This window comes from Saimiri boliviensis, chromosome 5 (assembly GCF_048565385.1).
Source record: "Saimiri boliviensis isolate mSaiBol1 chromosome 5, mSaiBol1.pri, whole genome shotgun sequence".
Lineage (NCBI taxonomy): Eukaryota > Metazoa > Chordata > Mammalia > Primates > Cebidae > Saimiri > Saimiri boliviensis.
The window spans coordinates 67,646,850-67,663,707 of NC_133453.1; the positions used below are offsets into that span (position 1 = coordinate 67,646,850).

At 53.0% G+C, this 16,858-nt stretch overlaps 1 protein-coding gene across 1 annotated transcript; it reads left to right on the forward strand.

Moving 5' to 3' along the window:
• Nucleotides 1-10,495: 10,495 nt before the first annotated feature.
• Nucleotides 10,496-13,932, forward strand: DLX2 (distal-less homeobox 2). Its single transcript, XM_003921871.4, has 3 exons — nt 10,496-11,258; nt 11,749-11,933; nt 12,436-13,932. The coding sequence occupies exons 1-3, from the start codon at nt 10,859-10,861 to the stop codon at nt 12,835-12,837; spliced, it is 987 nt and encodes a 328-aa protein (XP_003921920.1). The 5' UTR covers nt 10,496-10,858; the 3' UTR covers nt 12,838-13,932.
• Nucleotides 13,933-16,858: the final 2,926 nt, after the last annotated feature.

Genomic DNA, 16,858 nt, shown 5'->3' on the forward strand with positions numbered 1-16,858 from the left:
GCAACAGAGCAAGACTCCGTCTCAAGAAAAAATAATAATAATAAAAAAAATAAACTACAAGGGCACAAGAGTCAGGGCTGCAAAGTCTAGCTGTCCCTTCCCTCACAGGCTGTCACACACATAGCACTTTTTGTATGCTAATATGTCCAATTTGTTAGCTTTACTGTGAATTGGGTCGATGTAGATGAAGACCCTAAATGACCACTGGGTGTCATCACTGTCTTATACAAGACTTCGTGTGGCTCCTTAGTATTCAGTCTTTTCTGGAGTGTGGTGATAAATTCTGCTCAGTTCTAAATGAAACCAAAGCACATCAATTCAGAACTTAGCTATATAGGAACACCAGCAAGGAATACACAGCTGAGGACTGGGAAATAGACCAAAAACAATGTCCTGAAGTGGCCCAAAATGACATCTCAAAGTCCATTCACTTAAGTTCGCATACTTTCCTCAAATGAAAGCCATTTGGGCCATTTTAGCAGGAAGTCTCCCTTTTTTTTCTTTTTTCTATTTGAAGTTATATCATTATTAGTACCTCTTGTCTTTGTGCTGCTGCCTTTGCCCTCGCTCATTCCATTATCTTAGGCACTGTCGTCCAAAAAAGACTAAAGTAGAAAGTTGGCTTATCACCCACCCCATGACAACTCCTAAGCATAATAAGCATGTGCCCAAGGCAAGAGTGACACTGACATGGAGGGGAGGGCCCCAAGTGGCAGGGTGACAAAATTTCTGCAATCCATCACCTTTAAAAGGAAACGCATATGATTGGGGCTTAGACCTGCCAGAACCCCACTAATGATCATTTAAAGACTTATGTTCCTAATGATAACAACCAGCTGTGCTAACCTCTTTCTATTCATGGACTGACTGCACGTAGGAATCAAATGGTTTCAGTTCTGTACTTGGCTTCCCATTCATCTGGTTTTCACAGATAAAAGATGTTCTGGATTTTTTCCTGTAATTCTTTCCTGACAAAGTCATTGCATCCTGACTTCAAGGTCATTGTATTATAGCAGCTAAGCTGCCACATATGTCTCAAATTCAGTATCGTAAAATATAAGAAGTTTATTTCAGATAATCTTCCAAACAAGTAATGACGATTCCCCCAGGCAGTGATTCTCCAGGGCCACTAGGAGCCTCTAGGGCCATGTCATCTGCACAGTTGAAGCTGGTTCCAGCCAGTGGAAGGAAAAAGAGAGCAGAGAGGAGTCTCAACTTTGCCTAAAAGGTCCTGTCCCAGGAGAGGCACATATGACTTCCACTTGTGTTCTATTGCCTTGGACTGAATCACATGGTTACACATAAGTGCAAGGTCGGCTAGGGAGTGGTTTAGCTGCATTCCCCAAATATCAGATTTGGAGAGACAACACTTGGTCTGTTCCACAACTATCCATCAGTAGTCCAAATGAAGGTTTGTTCTGATTAAACACTAAACTGAGGCACGGAGAAATTAAATAACTTTCCCAAATTTATACAGCTAGCCAATAGCCAAGTTAGGATTTGAGCCCAGAGCCCATACTTTTAACCACTGTATATATTAACTCTAAAAGTATTAATATCTAAAAGTATTGGCATCTATAATCATGACCTGAAGGCCCAGGAGGCATTTAAAAAAAAAAAGAGTTGCATATTTGGCTATACAAAACTTAAAATCTCTTAACTGAAAAAGAAAATAAAAGTAAAAGAGAAGCAATTAACTTGGAATGAATATTGACTATAAACACAATAATAAGTTAATCTCCATAATATGTTAAGATTTCCTATAAATCAATTTTTTAAAAACAGAAAAATGGGGCTGGGCACGGTGGCTCATGCCTGTACACAGCACTTTGGGAGGCCTTGGTGAGCAAATCATGAGGTCAGGAAATTGAGACCATTCTGCCTAACATGGTGAAACCCTGTCTCTACTAAAAATACAAAAAATTAGCCAGGCATGGTGGCACATGCCTGTAGTCCCAGCTACTCAGGAGGCTAAGGTAGAAGAATCGCTTGAACCCAGGAGGTGGAGGTTGCAGTAAGTAGAAATCATACCACTGCACTCCAGCCTGGGCGACAGAGCAAGACTCCATCTCAAACAACAACAACAGGAAAAAAAAAAAGAAAGAAAGAAAAAAGAAAAATGGGCAGAGAACATAAATAGGCAATTCAAATAAGATAATCAAATGCCTATATAAAAACACAAGTCAAGCATGTGATGGCACATGCCTGTGGTCCCAGCTACTCTGGAGGCTGAGGCAGGAGGATCACTTGAGCCCAGGAGTTCAAGATCAGCCTGAACAATATAGTAGAGCACCCCCTCTGAAAAAAAGAAAAAAAAAAGACACACACTCTACTCATAGTAAAGGCTTTGCAAGTTAAAATGTGGCACTATATTAAGCCTATCATATTCAAAAATTACTGAAGTTTCTTTTGTTCTTTTTTTTGTTTTTTTTTTTTTGTTTTGTTTTGTTTTTTGTTTTTTGTTTTTTTTTTGAGATGGAGTTTCACTCTTGCTGCCCAGGCTAAAGTACAATGATACAATCTCAGCTCACCACAACCTCCGCCTACCAAGTTCAAGCAATTCTTCTGCCTAGCTTCCCAAGTAGCTGGGATTACAGGCATGTGCCACCACACCCTGCTAATTTTGTATTTTTAGTAGAGATGGGGTTTCACCATGTTGACTGAGCTGATCTCGAGCTCCTGACCTCAGGTGATCTACCCACCTCGGCCTCCCAAAGTGCTGGGATTACAGGCATGAGCCACTGTACCCAGCCTGAAGATTCTTAATATTCTTAGTGAGAGTGCTGAGAAATGAGTAAAGAGTTCAAATTGCTTGTTTTTTAAGGAGAGCTTAGTGGTAGCTATTAAAATGTTGACATACAATTCAGTTACTAGGATTCTAGTTTACAAATATAATTGAACATGTGGGCAAAGCTTCCCAGAAGACATTCACTCATGTGTTGTTTGTAAATATTGGAAATTATCTAGATGACAAGGCAAAGAAGATAGACAAATAAGTGATGATCCTTCCTCACATTCTCCTTGAAAAGAAAATGACTGCTCTGTAACTACTGACATAGAAAGAAAAGTTTTCTAAAAAATAAAAATGCTGGCCAGCCACAGTGGCTCACACCTATAATCCTAGCACTTTGGGAGGCTGCGGCAGGTGGAGGTCAGGAATTTGAGACCAGCCTGGCCAACATGGTGAAACCCTATCTCTACTAAAAATACAAAAATTAGCTGGGTGTGGTAGCACATGCCTGTAATCCCAGTTACTTGGGAGGCTGAGGCAGGAGAATTGCTTGAACCTGAGAGGCAGTAGTTGTAATGAGCCCAGATTCTGCCATTTGCACTCCAGCCTGGGCAACAAGAGCAAAACTCCATCTCAAAAGAAAATAAATAAATTTAAAAATGCTTGTGTGTTTACACATTTGAAACATACAGAGGGTTTTATGCATTTGATAGCATATGTGGACAAGTACAGGCAAACAATCTGACATACATGCACAAGTATATGCAAACAATAACTGACCCTATACTGTCTGGGGTCAGTTCCCTGTCAATAACCTGCAAGGTTCTTCCCTCTGCTCCCCTTTCCATTTCCAAAGAAGTGAGCGGAAGCAGCCCAGGTGTGGCACGCAGGGAAACTGCAGAGAGGCCTACAGACAGAATGGGACAGTGGAGGAGCAGCGTTTTGTCTTTCCAGACTGCAGTACTGCGGGCGGGCCCTGCACTTCCTCCAGCCCCAGCGTCTGACCGCTTCCCAACGCACCTGGATCACCCGCTGCCGCCTCGCCTCGGAGGCCCACGCCCAAATGCCCTGGCCGGTCTGGTCCACTGGATCCTGGAGACAGCGTCGGCCTTCACCTTGGCTGCCGCCAGGACAAGGCCTGCTTAAGGCACGAGAGAGAAAAATCCGCCCAGGCCTCCCTCCTTAGTTTAAAACCCATTCAGCTGAGGCCCGAGAAAGCCGAGTCTCTCAGTAAACCTGGCGGCGATGAACATATTATGGTGTATTTCCAGGCAACAATCCCAGGAGGAAGAGCGCAGTATCACCCGCATTCCACAGATGCAAACGAGGAAGCACAGAAATATTCAGTCCTTTCCCCAAGGCTACAAAGTCTGGCTCCGAGGCCACGTGTCAGCACATCCTCTCCGCATCCATAGGAGGTGGCACCACTCTTTTGCTGTAAAATGAGAGAGTGGAAAGAAAGATTCTGTCAAAGAGAAGAGAATTTTGTGTCCAATGGGTACTCTCTGAGTTCCAGACGTTTCCTTCCTAGTTCTGTTTGGTGGTTGTGGTGATGGTGGTGGCAGAGGGGTGTGTGTGGGTGTAGGTGTGTGTTTGCTTTAACCACTGAATAGACACTAAAGTGAAAAGGGCCTAAGTAGGGTCTAAGGCCTGAGAGGCTCTGAAAGTTCCAGAAGCATGCTGCACTGACAACCCAACGCTGAGAACCCCAGTCCTGGGGCGGCACAGGGTTCATGTCTGTGGCTCTTAGGGAAGGAGTTGTAGTTTTAACCTGACAGCTGGAGCCAATCAACGCCGGTGACAATGAGGATCAGAGGTCCAGGACCCCAGAGACGTTCTCCTCCCGGCTACCCTCACCCCCTCCCACTTCCATTCCTCCGCCCCGCCTCCCACACGCAGCACCCTCCCGGCGCCCACGGAGCGCAACTGCGTCCCAGAACAGATCACCAGGCACAAATGGTCCGCAGTTCAGAGGCCCGGAACCTTGGAGATTTTGTGGGTTTTACCTTTTTTAAATTTTAAGTTCCAGGATACATGTGCAGGATTTGCAGGTTTGTTACGCAGGTAAACGTGTGCCATGGTGGCTTGCTGCACCTGTCGACCCTGTCACCTAGGTGTTAAGCCCAGCATGCATTAGCTATTTTTCCTGATGCCCTCTCTACCGCAGCTCCCCACCCCCACCTCCTGATCGGCCTCAGTGTGTCTTTCCACTCCCTGTGTCCCTGTGTTCTCTGAGATTGTTTTCTTTCGGACTGAGAACAAACCTTGTTGCGTCTTCTCCTATCTCAATGTGAGTGCTGCTGAAAGTGCAAAGTGAACAGCTCAGCGGTCCTAGCTTTTCTTCCTGGTTGGGGGCGGGGAGGATGTGGGGAAAAGAGGAGGGAGTAACCTATTCCATCAGCATTTGCAGCTCTCAGGACCTGGGCACTGAGATCTGGCAGCTTTCACCATCTAAGGAGAATGGGTTTCTCTCGCCCTTGGAAGCTCGCCCACCTGTAGCCTGCCTGTTGGGCCTGGGATCCCACAGTTAGACCACCGGTTCAGTACCTTGGACCCTGGGGGACCCCTCGCTGCATGCAGGGAGCTCTCCCGGGTCGAGAACCCTGGCTCTCGCTCTCTTTGCTTTAACCATCGAACAGGCGAACAGACAATAAAGTGAAATGCACCTGACTACAGTCTGTTAGATCTGGAAGACAAAAGGCGAAATTGGGTCTGAAAGCCCAGCACCACCGAAAGGCCACCACTGGGAAAGTTGAGTATCTGATGATTCCTGCTCAGGACCCTGGGATTTACTTACACCCCAGCAGGGAGCAAAGATAACTCAGGGCGGAATCCCAGAGGGAACAAAACATTCGGTCCCCAAGCTCGGCTTCACGTGGCAAGCCAGGGGGCACCCGCCTCCCACCCTCTCCGCAGAGGCTCGAGTCTGTTTGGGAATCTTCCCGGGGCTACCCTCTGCGCCGCGGGACGCGCCTCCTCCTCTCCCAGGGGAACCCCCCTTCCAAGATGCTCCTTGGGGCAGGTCGCCCTCAGGACCGCCAATGCCCCTTCCCATCTGTTCCGTGGAGCTGGCACACCAGGCCCGGGAGAGTTAAGTGTGGTGCCGCCTTCTCTCGCGTCCCTTGACCGGAAACAGCCCCGAGCGACAGCGGCCTTGCCTCCGCGGCCCAGATCTGAGTTCGAGGTTGGACTGCGTGTCCGTAAGCATGTAATTGGATCTAGGCCTTGGTTTCCTCAATGTGGGTGATATTGTACCCACCCCACGGGACTATTCCCAGGAGTCAGTGAGATGCCGAAGGTAAAGGGCTTGGCAGAACGCTGGGCGCTCAGAAAATACACGCGGGCTATCGCTCTCTGCACTAGACTGCACGCTGCTGGACGACAGTGCCTGGAGGCAGGTGGAAGAGAAATGACTGACTGAGACTCTCAAGCTGGGGGTGGGAAGGTGTGCAGAAGGGAGTATGGAGCCAAAGATTCGAGCCAGGCGCGGTAGCTCATGCCTGTAATCCTAGCCCCAGCACTTTGGGAGGCCGAGGTTGGAGGGCCGCTTGAGCCCAGGAGTTTGGGACTAGCCTGAGGAACATAGCGAGAGCCCGTCTCTACAAAATAAAAAAAAAAAAAATTATCCAGGCATGGTGGCATATGCCTGTGGTCCCAGCTACTCCGGAGGCTGAGGCAGGAGGGTCCCTTGAGCACAGGAATTCGAGGCTGCAGTGAGTTGTGATCGCTTCACTGCACTCCAGCCTGTGAGTGAAACTCTGACTCTTAAAAAAAAAAAAAGTAACAATATATTTTTTTGAATGGTGGAAACCCGAGGCAACCTCTGAGCTAGGGGACTGCCGTGGCGGTGGAGACCAGAGGTCCCAGCCATTCCCTGCACAGGTCGAGTCTTAGCCCCGGAAGAGTGATTCCATTGTGTCCTCTCGCCTGGTCCATACAGGAAAAGAAAAAAATGTGAAATCCCAGGACGCAGATCCTGACTCAGGGGTCCTCTCTGACTACCGGCTCGAGGGGCGGTGGAGAGCTGATGACTCCCGGAGTCCGTCGAGGCTGCCTTAGGAGCTGCAGGGAAAACCAGGTTAAGGACACCAGCGATGCGTAAGGATCCGGCCAGAGTTGTCCCAAGAAGCTGCAACTGGCCAATGAAGTAATAACAAAAGCACTGCCAGTTTGGTCGCAAAGGCAAAGCTGGGAGATTCTCATTACCAAATCCCCGCCCTCTTCCAATGTCTGAGTTTTAGGACAAACCCCAAAGGGGTTGAAAGTGCAGGTTCCTAGAGTTACTACTTCGGGGACGAAAACACAAAGGTACCGAAACTGGCATTGCTTCTTGGACCAGCGGCCGGGAAACCCGCGTCTCCCGGACCCTCCCTCGACCGGACTGTGAGGAGTAGGAGCAGCAGCGCGTGCCGCGCCCCCGAGTGACGAAAGAGAGTGAGAATGGGCCTGGCCCCGCCACGCACAGAGGGCACCCGGGCGCCCATCCCCGCTCCCTGCCGGCAGGAGGCATCTTCTCCCTAGCAATACCCCACTAGGCTGGCTTTCTGTGCAGCGGAGGACGCCCAATAGCCCGGCGGAGACAAAGCGCCCAGACAGGCGATGGCTGGAATCCTGCCCCAGGCTAGCAGTGAGGCAAGGAGCTAAGAGCAAAGGGCAGACTTCTCCTCTCCAGCTCGCTGTCTTCTGGAGACCTGGAGCTGTTCAACCAAGGCTTACCGTAAATACCCTTGTGATTTGTGCTATGGCAACAGAGAAAGGCTGCTGCCTGGCAAGGGGGAAGGGACACCCAACTCGAAGTCGTTTCCGTTCTCGATCCTCAGTGTTTATCTATAAAATGGGAATAATGATTCCATCCCCGCCTGGCTCCCACGAAGGGAGACGCTGCGGCGTCAGCCTGGGACATGCGAATCAAAGCAGGAGAAGGTCTCAGCGATGGGAATGTAACACGCGAGGCCAGAGCAGAAACTTCTGACTCCCCTTATTTCCCCCCACCCTTCTCTGGGTTCCTTCGGACCAAAAGATTGGCGAAGTCAGAGAAATCCTAAATCCGAGAAGGGAAAGAAGGTGCCCTGGGGCTAAGGAGGCAGCTGGCTACCCTCAAGCACCAGTGTTCCCCGAACTCGTTCTAAGCCTCTCCTTCACTTCTCTCAGATCACTAAGGAGATAGGCATCACTCTGAACTGTAGACAAACCTGTCAATTCCCTTTGCCACTGCTTCCCTGACTTTAGACCAAAGTAAGGAAATCGTTTGGACATTGTGACGCAGTAATCAGATAATTTGGCTAAACCCAGATTTGTGTTCAAATTATCAGAACTAATGCCTCAAGTCTCTGCTTGATTCTCCAAATGCAGTTGTGGGCTCTGCCTCCCTCTCCCTCTCCCGCACACTCTCCCCCCACCCACCACTTGCTCATTGCCTCTGGCCTCTTCTTCCCTTCCATCCCCTCATGTAGACAATCTCTTGTTTTCCAGATAAAGGGGGGCTCCAGTCATTTCCTTCCAGAAAGATACCATTTTCCAGATCCCAGCTGATCTACACTTTGGACTGTTAATTAATGGAGGTACTGAAGAAATAAAATACAACAAATTTACCACCATGAAAAAGCCGGGAGGACATATTTGGGGTGGGAACAAAGAACAGAGAGAAGTCATGGTGGTTGGCTTTTTTTTTTTTTTTTTTTTTTTTTTTTCTTGTGAGGCGGAGTCGCTCTATCACCCAGGATGAAGTGCAATGGCCTAATTTCGGCTCACTGCAACCTCTGCCTCCCGGGCTCAAGCCATTCTCCTGCTTCAGCTTCCCAAGTAGCTGGGATTACAGGCGCCCACCAGCATGCCTGGGTAATTTTTGTATTTTAGTGCAGGTGGGGTTTCATCATGTTGGCTAGGCTGGTCTTGAACTCCTAACCTCAGGTGATCTGCCCGCCTCAGCCTCCCAAAGTGCTGGGATTACAGGCGTGAGCCACCGTGCCCAGCAGGTGGCTGGATTTTTTAAATTGTCTTTTTCAGGAAAATTATGGTCTATATTAGGTCAAAGCACCTATCACTGTGACCACAGAGTTGGAATTTGAAATCAAGACGCCAAAAGGCAATCATGTTTCAATATTGGGGAGGTCAGTTTTGCAGCTGAGGCCCACAAAGTAGGCGGAGAGCCGCATAAAGCAATGCAGTTAGGTGGGGGTGAGCTCCACCGCCAACTGTTTCTCATAAGCTGGCTCTTTCGATCTAGGGGCCTTCCTTAACCAAAAAAAGGCTGGGAACTAAATCCAGGTAGACTTGAAGGCGCATTACCTATCTCATTATTTCTCTGTGTGAATGCTGGAGTTTTAATTACACACTTGCTTTTTCTGGGGAAGAAGACCAAAGATCATATTTTTGAAGGCATCAACTTGTTTTCTATCAGACAGTTGTTGTAACAAGTTCTTTCAGCGATATGTTATGTCTTTAGGAAAGGATGCTTCAGATGGTGCGCACTAGCACAATTTTGTGGCTTTTAATTACTATTTTGTTCTTTTGGGGGGTTTCAGAGGCTGGCGCCTGGGCGTGATTAGACTGTCTACCCTGCTCGTCGCAACCTCGCATACTGCCCACCAGGTGGCGCCACAAAGCAAGTGCTGCCGCTGGAACTTCGGACTTGGGAGTCCAGCAAGTAGTGGGTACAGCACCGTCCGGCCAAGGTTTCCAACAACAGGGTTATAGAGAGACAGAGTAAGTCGCCATTTCCGATATTTCGGGAAACACACACACACACACACACACACACACACACACACACACAGGAAAAGGAGAAGAAAAAAATGCGATAGGGTAGAACAGGGTCCTAAAGTGCCAAAGTGTAAAACTGGGTTAAATTAAACAAACCAGATAAAACTTTTTGTATTTGTTGTAAGTTTACAGATAAGTGATAAATCTAGTCTCTAGACTTGATAAATCTATAATCTCGCCTATTATCCTATTTCCTTTTTCGCAAGAGCATTGAATGCATTTTCAAGGCCAACTGGTGAACCTTTTCACCCGAAGGAGGAAGTCTTCGGGATGGCTTTTAGGGTGTCATTTACCCGTCAAACATATATAATTACTCAGAGCCTCGCGTGTCGGGAAGTAACCAGGGAAAGTGGTTTCACACATACTATTAGCAATAGCGCCTTTAGGTTTATATAGCTTCTCTTTCAAGAAACAAGGAAAACCCGTTTAAATATTTTCCAATTAATTGTCCTAATATCCCTGTGGATTGGTTAGGAAGCGGGCATTACACGTGGTTTGTGGATCATTAAATCAATTGACTATGTTAAGTGCCTAGTGGCTAACAAGAGCAAGTGCCAGACACTTCGAGGAAAAGTGGAGATGGAGTTGGCTGGACTCTCGCCACCGCTGTACTTTAATGTGTTCGAAAACTGACCTCCGACCGGAAGGAGCGAATCACTGGAACCGGCACTTGCACACCGAATGGGATGGAGGACCCCACTTCTTCCTCCGAGGCAAAACGCCAGTCTGTCTCCACGCCGTCTGTCTTCCTGCGGCGGGCCACCCTGACTCCCCGCTACCTCGGTCCCTCGCCTCGCTGCTCACATTCAGCAGCAGTCTGTTTGCACCCAGGGCCGCTGCCGCAGCAGCCGCGGCCACCGCGCCTGCCAAGCGACGCCCGCCCCCTGGCCGGGCGTTCCCCGAGCTCCGCGGCCGTTTGCTTCTGATTGGCTGTTGCTAGGTGACGTCGCCTGCGCTCACGTGACAAGTGTTAAATGCCCACACTGCAGGAGCCCGCCTGGCAGACAATCGTAAAGCAGCTCAGGGACGCTCACCTGCTCCCGCCTCCCAGAGCCCCGACCCGGCCCCGCCATCCCTGCCCCCTCCGCTGCCCGCCCCCCATCCGAGCCCGCGCTCCAGCTGGGCAAGGAGCCGAGAGGGCCCAGAGGCCGAAAGAGGATGCGACCAGCGGCAGCTGTCCCGAGCAGTGCACGGTGATCGCCTCCCCCGGAGGAGGAGGCGCCTAGACGGTTGCCTCATTTCTTGTTTTCCCCACCACCACCCCCGTAATTACATTGGCTGCTGGAGGGGACCAGGAGAGACGGAGGAGGCGCCTGGCTTCCCCCGTGCACCCGCCACCCCTGCTCTTTCCCGTCCCGGGCCAGGATGACTGGAGTCTTTGACAGTCTGGTGGCCGACATGCACTCGACCCAGATCGCCGCCTCCAGCACGTACCACCAGCACCAGCAGCCCCCGAGCGGCGGCGGCGCCGGGACGGGTGGCAACAACAGCAGCAGCAGCAGCCTCCACAAGCCCCAGGAGTCGCCCACCCTTCCGGTGTCCACCGCCACGGACAGCAGCTACTACACCAACCAGCAGCACCCGGTGGGCGGTGGCGGCGGCGGGGGCTCGCCCTACGCGCACATGGGCTCTTACCAGTACCAAGCCAGCGGCCTCAACAACGTCCCTTACTCCGCCAAGAGCAGCTACGACCTGGGCTACACCGCCGCCTACACCTCCTACGCTCCCTATGGAACCAGTTCGTCCCCAGCCAACAATGAGCCCGGTATGCATCACGCTGGCGGCGGGAGTGCCGAGTCGGGCTAGTTAATGGGATAGATGGGTAAACGTGTTTGGGGCGGGAGGCCGTCGGAAGCCCTGGATTTTCACGCTGCCTGATCACCACCCGCTCGTGCCCTTTACCCTCCCCAGCCTCCAATCTGCCGCAGGTCTTCGGTTACGTCCCACTCTCGGTTGGTGAGACCTGGTGGCCTCAAGGGCCAGGTGGGCGTGCTCTGCCTGCCTCTTAAGGGCTTCTCCCTGCCACCTGCTTCTTTCTCCTGGGTGTGTGCTTGTCTCCCCCTTCCCTGGAGGGTTCAGCTCCCGGGGTCATTGGTGGCTCCAGCCCGCGCGCAGCGAAGTCGCGCCTGCCGTGGCGCCACAGCTCGGTGCACCCGTCTCCTGACTCAGGCCGTGTCCCCCGCCAGGCCCTCCAAGAGGGCGGGAACTCGAGGACCCCTGGGTTGCGCGGTTCTCACAGTCTCGTGTGGTTGCAGAGAAGGAGGACCTCGAGCCTGAAATCCGGATAGTGAACGGGAAGCCAAAGAAAGTCCGGAAACCCCGCACCATCTACTCCAGTTTCCAGCTGGCAGCTCTTCAGCGGCGTTTCCAAAAGACTCAATACCTGGCCTTGCCGGAGCGAGCCGAGCTGGCGGCGTCTCTGGGCCTCACTCAGACTCAGGTGGGGCCTGCGGCCTGCGGGGGCGATGCAAGCGCGGGCCTGACAAGGCTGGGAAGCAGGCGGGTCCGGAACGATACTCTTTAAACTTCATTTTAAGTAGTTTTAAGGATTTCCAGGACCGCGCCTCAGGCGGCCTAAGCTTCTAGGCCCAAGGCTGGAAACCCCCAAGGGGCCGCCTCGTGGGAGGGAAGGAAAGAGACCGGTACCTCTCGCTACTGATTAAGCGGGTTAAAATAACGTCCTCCTGACGCTCCCGCTGTCACCATCATCACAGTGCACGTACAGCAGCCGTCCTGGCCTGTTGGCGATTCCTCCCCAGGGAGCAGGAGCCGGCAGAGCCTCGGAGGCCGCCGCCCGCTCGGGATCCACTTCTCTGCCCGGGGCGCCCTCTGCCCAGCTCTAGCCGGCGGGTTTTCTCTGCTCGCTTTTTTCTCCTCTTCGCACCCCTACTCCCCCAAGCCTAGGTTCCTCCATTAATGCTCGGGTCTTTTTTTCCTCAAAGGTCAAAATCTGGTTCCAGAACCGCCGGTCCAAGTTCAAGAAGATGTGGAAGAGCGGTGAGATCCCGTCGGAGCAGCACCCTGGGGCCAGCGCTTCCCCGCCGTGTGCTTCGCCGCCCGTCTCGGCGCCGGCCTCCTGGGACTTCGGTGCGCCGCAGCGGATGGCGGGTGGCGGAGGTCCAGGCAGTGGCGGCAGCGGAGCGGGCAGCTCCGGCTCCAGCCCGAGCAGCGCGGCCTCGGCTTTTCTGGGCAACTACCCGTGGTACCACCAGGCCTCGGGCTCCGCCTCCCACCTGCAGGCCACCGCGCCGCTGCTGCACCCCACTCAGACCCCGCAGCCGCATCACCACCACCACCATCACGGCGGCGGGGGCGCCCCGGTGAGCGCAGGGACGATTTTCTAACCCCCAGGAGAACGCGCCAGAGACTGGGAGCAGAGACCAGTTATTCTCAGTGCTCACCGCGAGCCGGGGTTCCCTCCTCCCGGCAGGCTGTCGCCACCCCCCTCTTCCGGAGGCCGCGACCTGCAGTGGCTCACCCCGGGCCCTGCTCCCTTCCGGGGCCACCAAGCGGGCCCCTCTCTGGGAGGAACAGGACAGCAGCTTGGCGAAGGCCTCCCTAAAAGGCCAAATTTCTGACCTAAGCCCCGGGTCTCGGCTGCTTCGAGCCCCGCTTCAGACTTGCCTTCTCTTCCCGCAGGGTGAGCCTGTCCCGCGCTTTCCTCGCAAGGGGCTGAGAGCTGGGGCTGAGAGGGACGCCTCCCCCGCCCGCGAGGCTTCCTGGGCGCTAAGAGGCCCCTTTCTCCTCACCCGCCCCCGGGCTCCGCTCGGACGCTGCAGTTACTGACCTCCCGGTCCTGCCTGCCCGCCCTCCCCCACGTGGCCCCTTGACCCAGCGGCCCGCCGCTTCTTTCCGCCCTGCAGTTCCCAGCCCTCGGAGCCCCATCCCCTCTCTTCCCCGACCGCGTTCCCCCAGGAATGCTTCCTCAGCTCTCTCCTCATCCATCACCAGTGGAATTTTTTTATTTTTATTTTTTTAAAAGTTTAGGTGCCTTTGCGGATGACCTCATTTTGATGTTGAAAAAAAAAATGGTTTTTTAATATGTGAACACTGCAAAAAATGTGTTTAAATTATCTTTTTTAAAACGTATTCAGGATTATTAGCCTGGACTTGGACACAGAGTTTGTAAATAAAGGTGTCTGTGCAGATTTTCCCACTGATTTATTTGTATAAAAATACTCATCTTTTCAGACTTTTTTGTAAACCCCCAGTTGTGAAAACTGCAGTTTAGCAGTGACCTCAGCAAACCCTCCTTTTAATTTTTTCCTTTAAAAACATTTCAGTTAAATTAAGCTACTGATTTGGATTTGTTTTGTCGTATCCTAAAGTCTTTGTTGTTGAAAGGTATTTTGGGGTTATTTATTATGAAAACAACATACTCTTAATGTTGATTTTACAATATGAAGAGATTATTTAAATAAATTATTGTTTTCATTGGATGTGTGCGCTTTTTCCTTGGTGCCAGGGTCCGGTCAGTCACGTGCTCAGAGCTCGAGCCGCTGCCCAGGCCTGGAAGCCAGTTCGGCCGAAAGCGACATTTACATCTTTCCGAGGCTGTGACAACGCGAGGTGCGGCGAGGCGAGGACAGGAGCACTGGGCGTGGGGCTGCACCCGGGTTTCACGCCGCCCCACTCCCGAGTCCCCGCGAGGGGTTCACTGGCCCTAGACGCGGTGACTCACTCAGCTCCGAGCGGCTCCAGCCTCCACCCGCCCCGACCCTCAGACGCCGGCGCCACTGCCCCCGCGCCCGCCGCGATGGCCAGGCCCAGCATCCGAGCGGCCACGGGGGACCTCCCGTCAGGGACCTGAGCTCTGCAGCAGCCTGAGGGTCGGAACCCTACATTGAACCCTCCCCGCCGTTTGTCCCGCTGCACTTCGGGACTGAACTGAGAACTCTGTGAGTCACGCTCGGGAGGCACGGTTGGCTGCTCTGGAATGCAAGGCGACCCCAACGCATGGGACTGTGCTAGCGCGCGTGCACACACACAATCACACTGAGCACACTGTCACAGGCCCAGTCTATACGAGCACACACTCACCCACACATACTCAAATACACTCTCACAGTCACACTCCTGCTCATTCTCAGGTGCATGCACAATGACACACATTCCAACACCATAACATCACTCACTCATACTGCATCACACTCATAACACTGACACACGAACTCATGCACACTCACATTCACACACACACTGATAGACAAAGTCACATATGCACACTCATGTATACACACTCACAGACTTAAATACACTGGTATGAGACTGGCATCTTGCCACTTCAGACTCTTGGGGGGAAAGGTCCACATACCGTTGGGCTCTGCTTTCTACCTTGGGCCCACACAACCAGCTTCCAGCTTTGGAGATGACCTTACTTTCTGGCATTCCCTACAAAGGCCAGGGGTTGGTGGTTAATGAAGGCCTGAACTAAAAGTCTCTTTCCTGAAAGCCCGAGGCCACACAGTTGGAAGCTTCCTGGCTTCGATCACTGACTGTGTGACCTTGGACAACCCATTTAACCACCCTGTGTTACAGCTTGCAGATCTGTAAGAAAGGAGAAATACTAACAGCTATAGCTTGGAGTTGTGGGCATTTAATGTAGCAGTGCCTGGCACACGGTAACAACTGACTAAATTTAATACAGTGCCCCCAGAGAGGGGTATGAAACCCAGTTACCCAGAGGCTTTCCAACTTCACCTTGTGGAAAGAGCGGCTTCCTGGGGCTGGGAGAGCCCCTTTCTGTCTGGGGTTTGAATCTCAGCCATGCCTTCTGAAGGGGCTCTCCTCCACTCCAGTGGGTTGGGCACCAGCCACAGAGCCTGGCCTGCCAGGTCCAGGCTTCCTCCCCTCTAGGATGAGGCCACCTGTGTTGTGTGTCTTCAACTTATCTGTCAAAGCCAGACACAGCATTGAGGTGACTGGGCTCAGTAGCATCATCCTGAGGGGAATCCTGACTTTTCTGGGCAGATTGTTTTGGGGCCTGCTCTGAGTCTGGTTTACAACGTAGTTGCGGCTTTGGAAAAAGCAGGGAGGCTACACAATCCAGTGTCCCATTGCATTTTTCATTGTTTTCTCAGGCTAGGAAGGCCTGGGTTGAAGCCCATTGACCTATGATCCCGGGTTTCCCTAAGCAACCGGTGCCTGGCAGACACCAATCCCTGTCCAGCACCCCCACCTCACCTCCAAATTCTGTGGGGTTTTTTTGAGTGCCAGTAACTGGTGCCAGCCTTCCTCCTGAGGCTGACTGTGCCCTCCCCTCCTTTGCGCGCACTCCCCTCCCTCCTCCCGAAACCAGCGGGGAGAGACGGGGCAGTAAATTGGCTGGTGTCGAGGATCTGCGGCAGACAAGATGATTAAGAGGCCTACTCCGGAGCGCCCGGGGCAGGGAATGTCAGCCCAAGTTGGAATCACGCAACAGGCCTTGGCATGAGCCAAGCCTGGGAGTCTGGAGGGCGGGCGCCCCCAGCTCCGGGGTGGGCTAAGGCCCCACAGACTCGCCGGAGTCACCTAACCAGGCACCCAGAGACGGCGGTGTCTGGCCGGGCCACAGGGCGCCTTTTCCCAGGGAGCCTGCGAAGCCTAGAGCAGGAGGGTGCTGGGACCAGAGGAAGGGGGTATTTTCGCAGTGGAGGGGAAGGGCTAAGAGAAGGGATCGCAAGATGCGCTCAGGTCCCAGAAGTGAGGGGGCGGAAAGGGGGAGGGGTGGGCGAGGGAGGAAACAAAGCCTGGCTCCTGGAGGCGGGGGCCGGCTCCAACCCCGCCGGGGGCGACGCGCTGGCAAGCCTTTCTCACAGTCTCCAGGCCCGCCCGGAGACGCGGAGCCCTGTGATCAGCCCGCCGCCGCGCAGACACGCTCCCCCCGCGCTCCACTGAGCTCCGCAAAGCGCGAATGAAAAATGGAAATGGGAAGCAGCGATCTCGGCTCTCTACACTGGGAAACTAGCGGCGCTCAGAACACACATAAATCTCCATTGTAATCTGCTTCCAATTGCTCTCGTGAAATATCAGGCCAGAGACAGGATATGACAAGCGCTGGGAAGCAGGGGGAGGGAAGCCGAAGAGTGAGGGGTGCACGGCCCTCTCCACTCCACCCTCTGGCAGGGCTCTCCCAACTCAGGCAGAGCGCGGGCATTGAGCTCCAGGGCCAACTGCCGGCCGCCCAGGCGCTCCGGCCGCCCAGGCGCTCCAGCGCCCCCGGCCCCTTCAATCCCCTTCTCCCCTCAACCCCGGTGCACGCTCTGCCCACAGTCCCCTCGCCCCCGCGCGGCGCTCTGCTGGGCGCAGACCCCTGTCTGGCTGCTCCGAATTCCCGCCGCCGGCCCCGAGGCTCGGGGTGGGAAGGGCAGAAAAGAGAGAATGGAT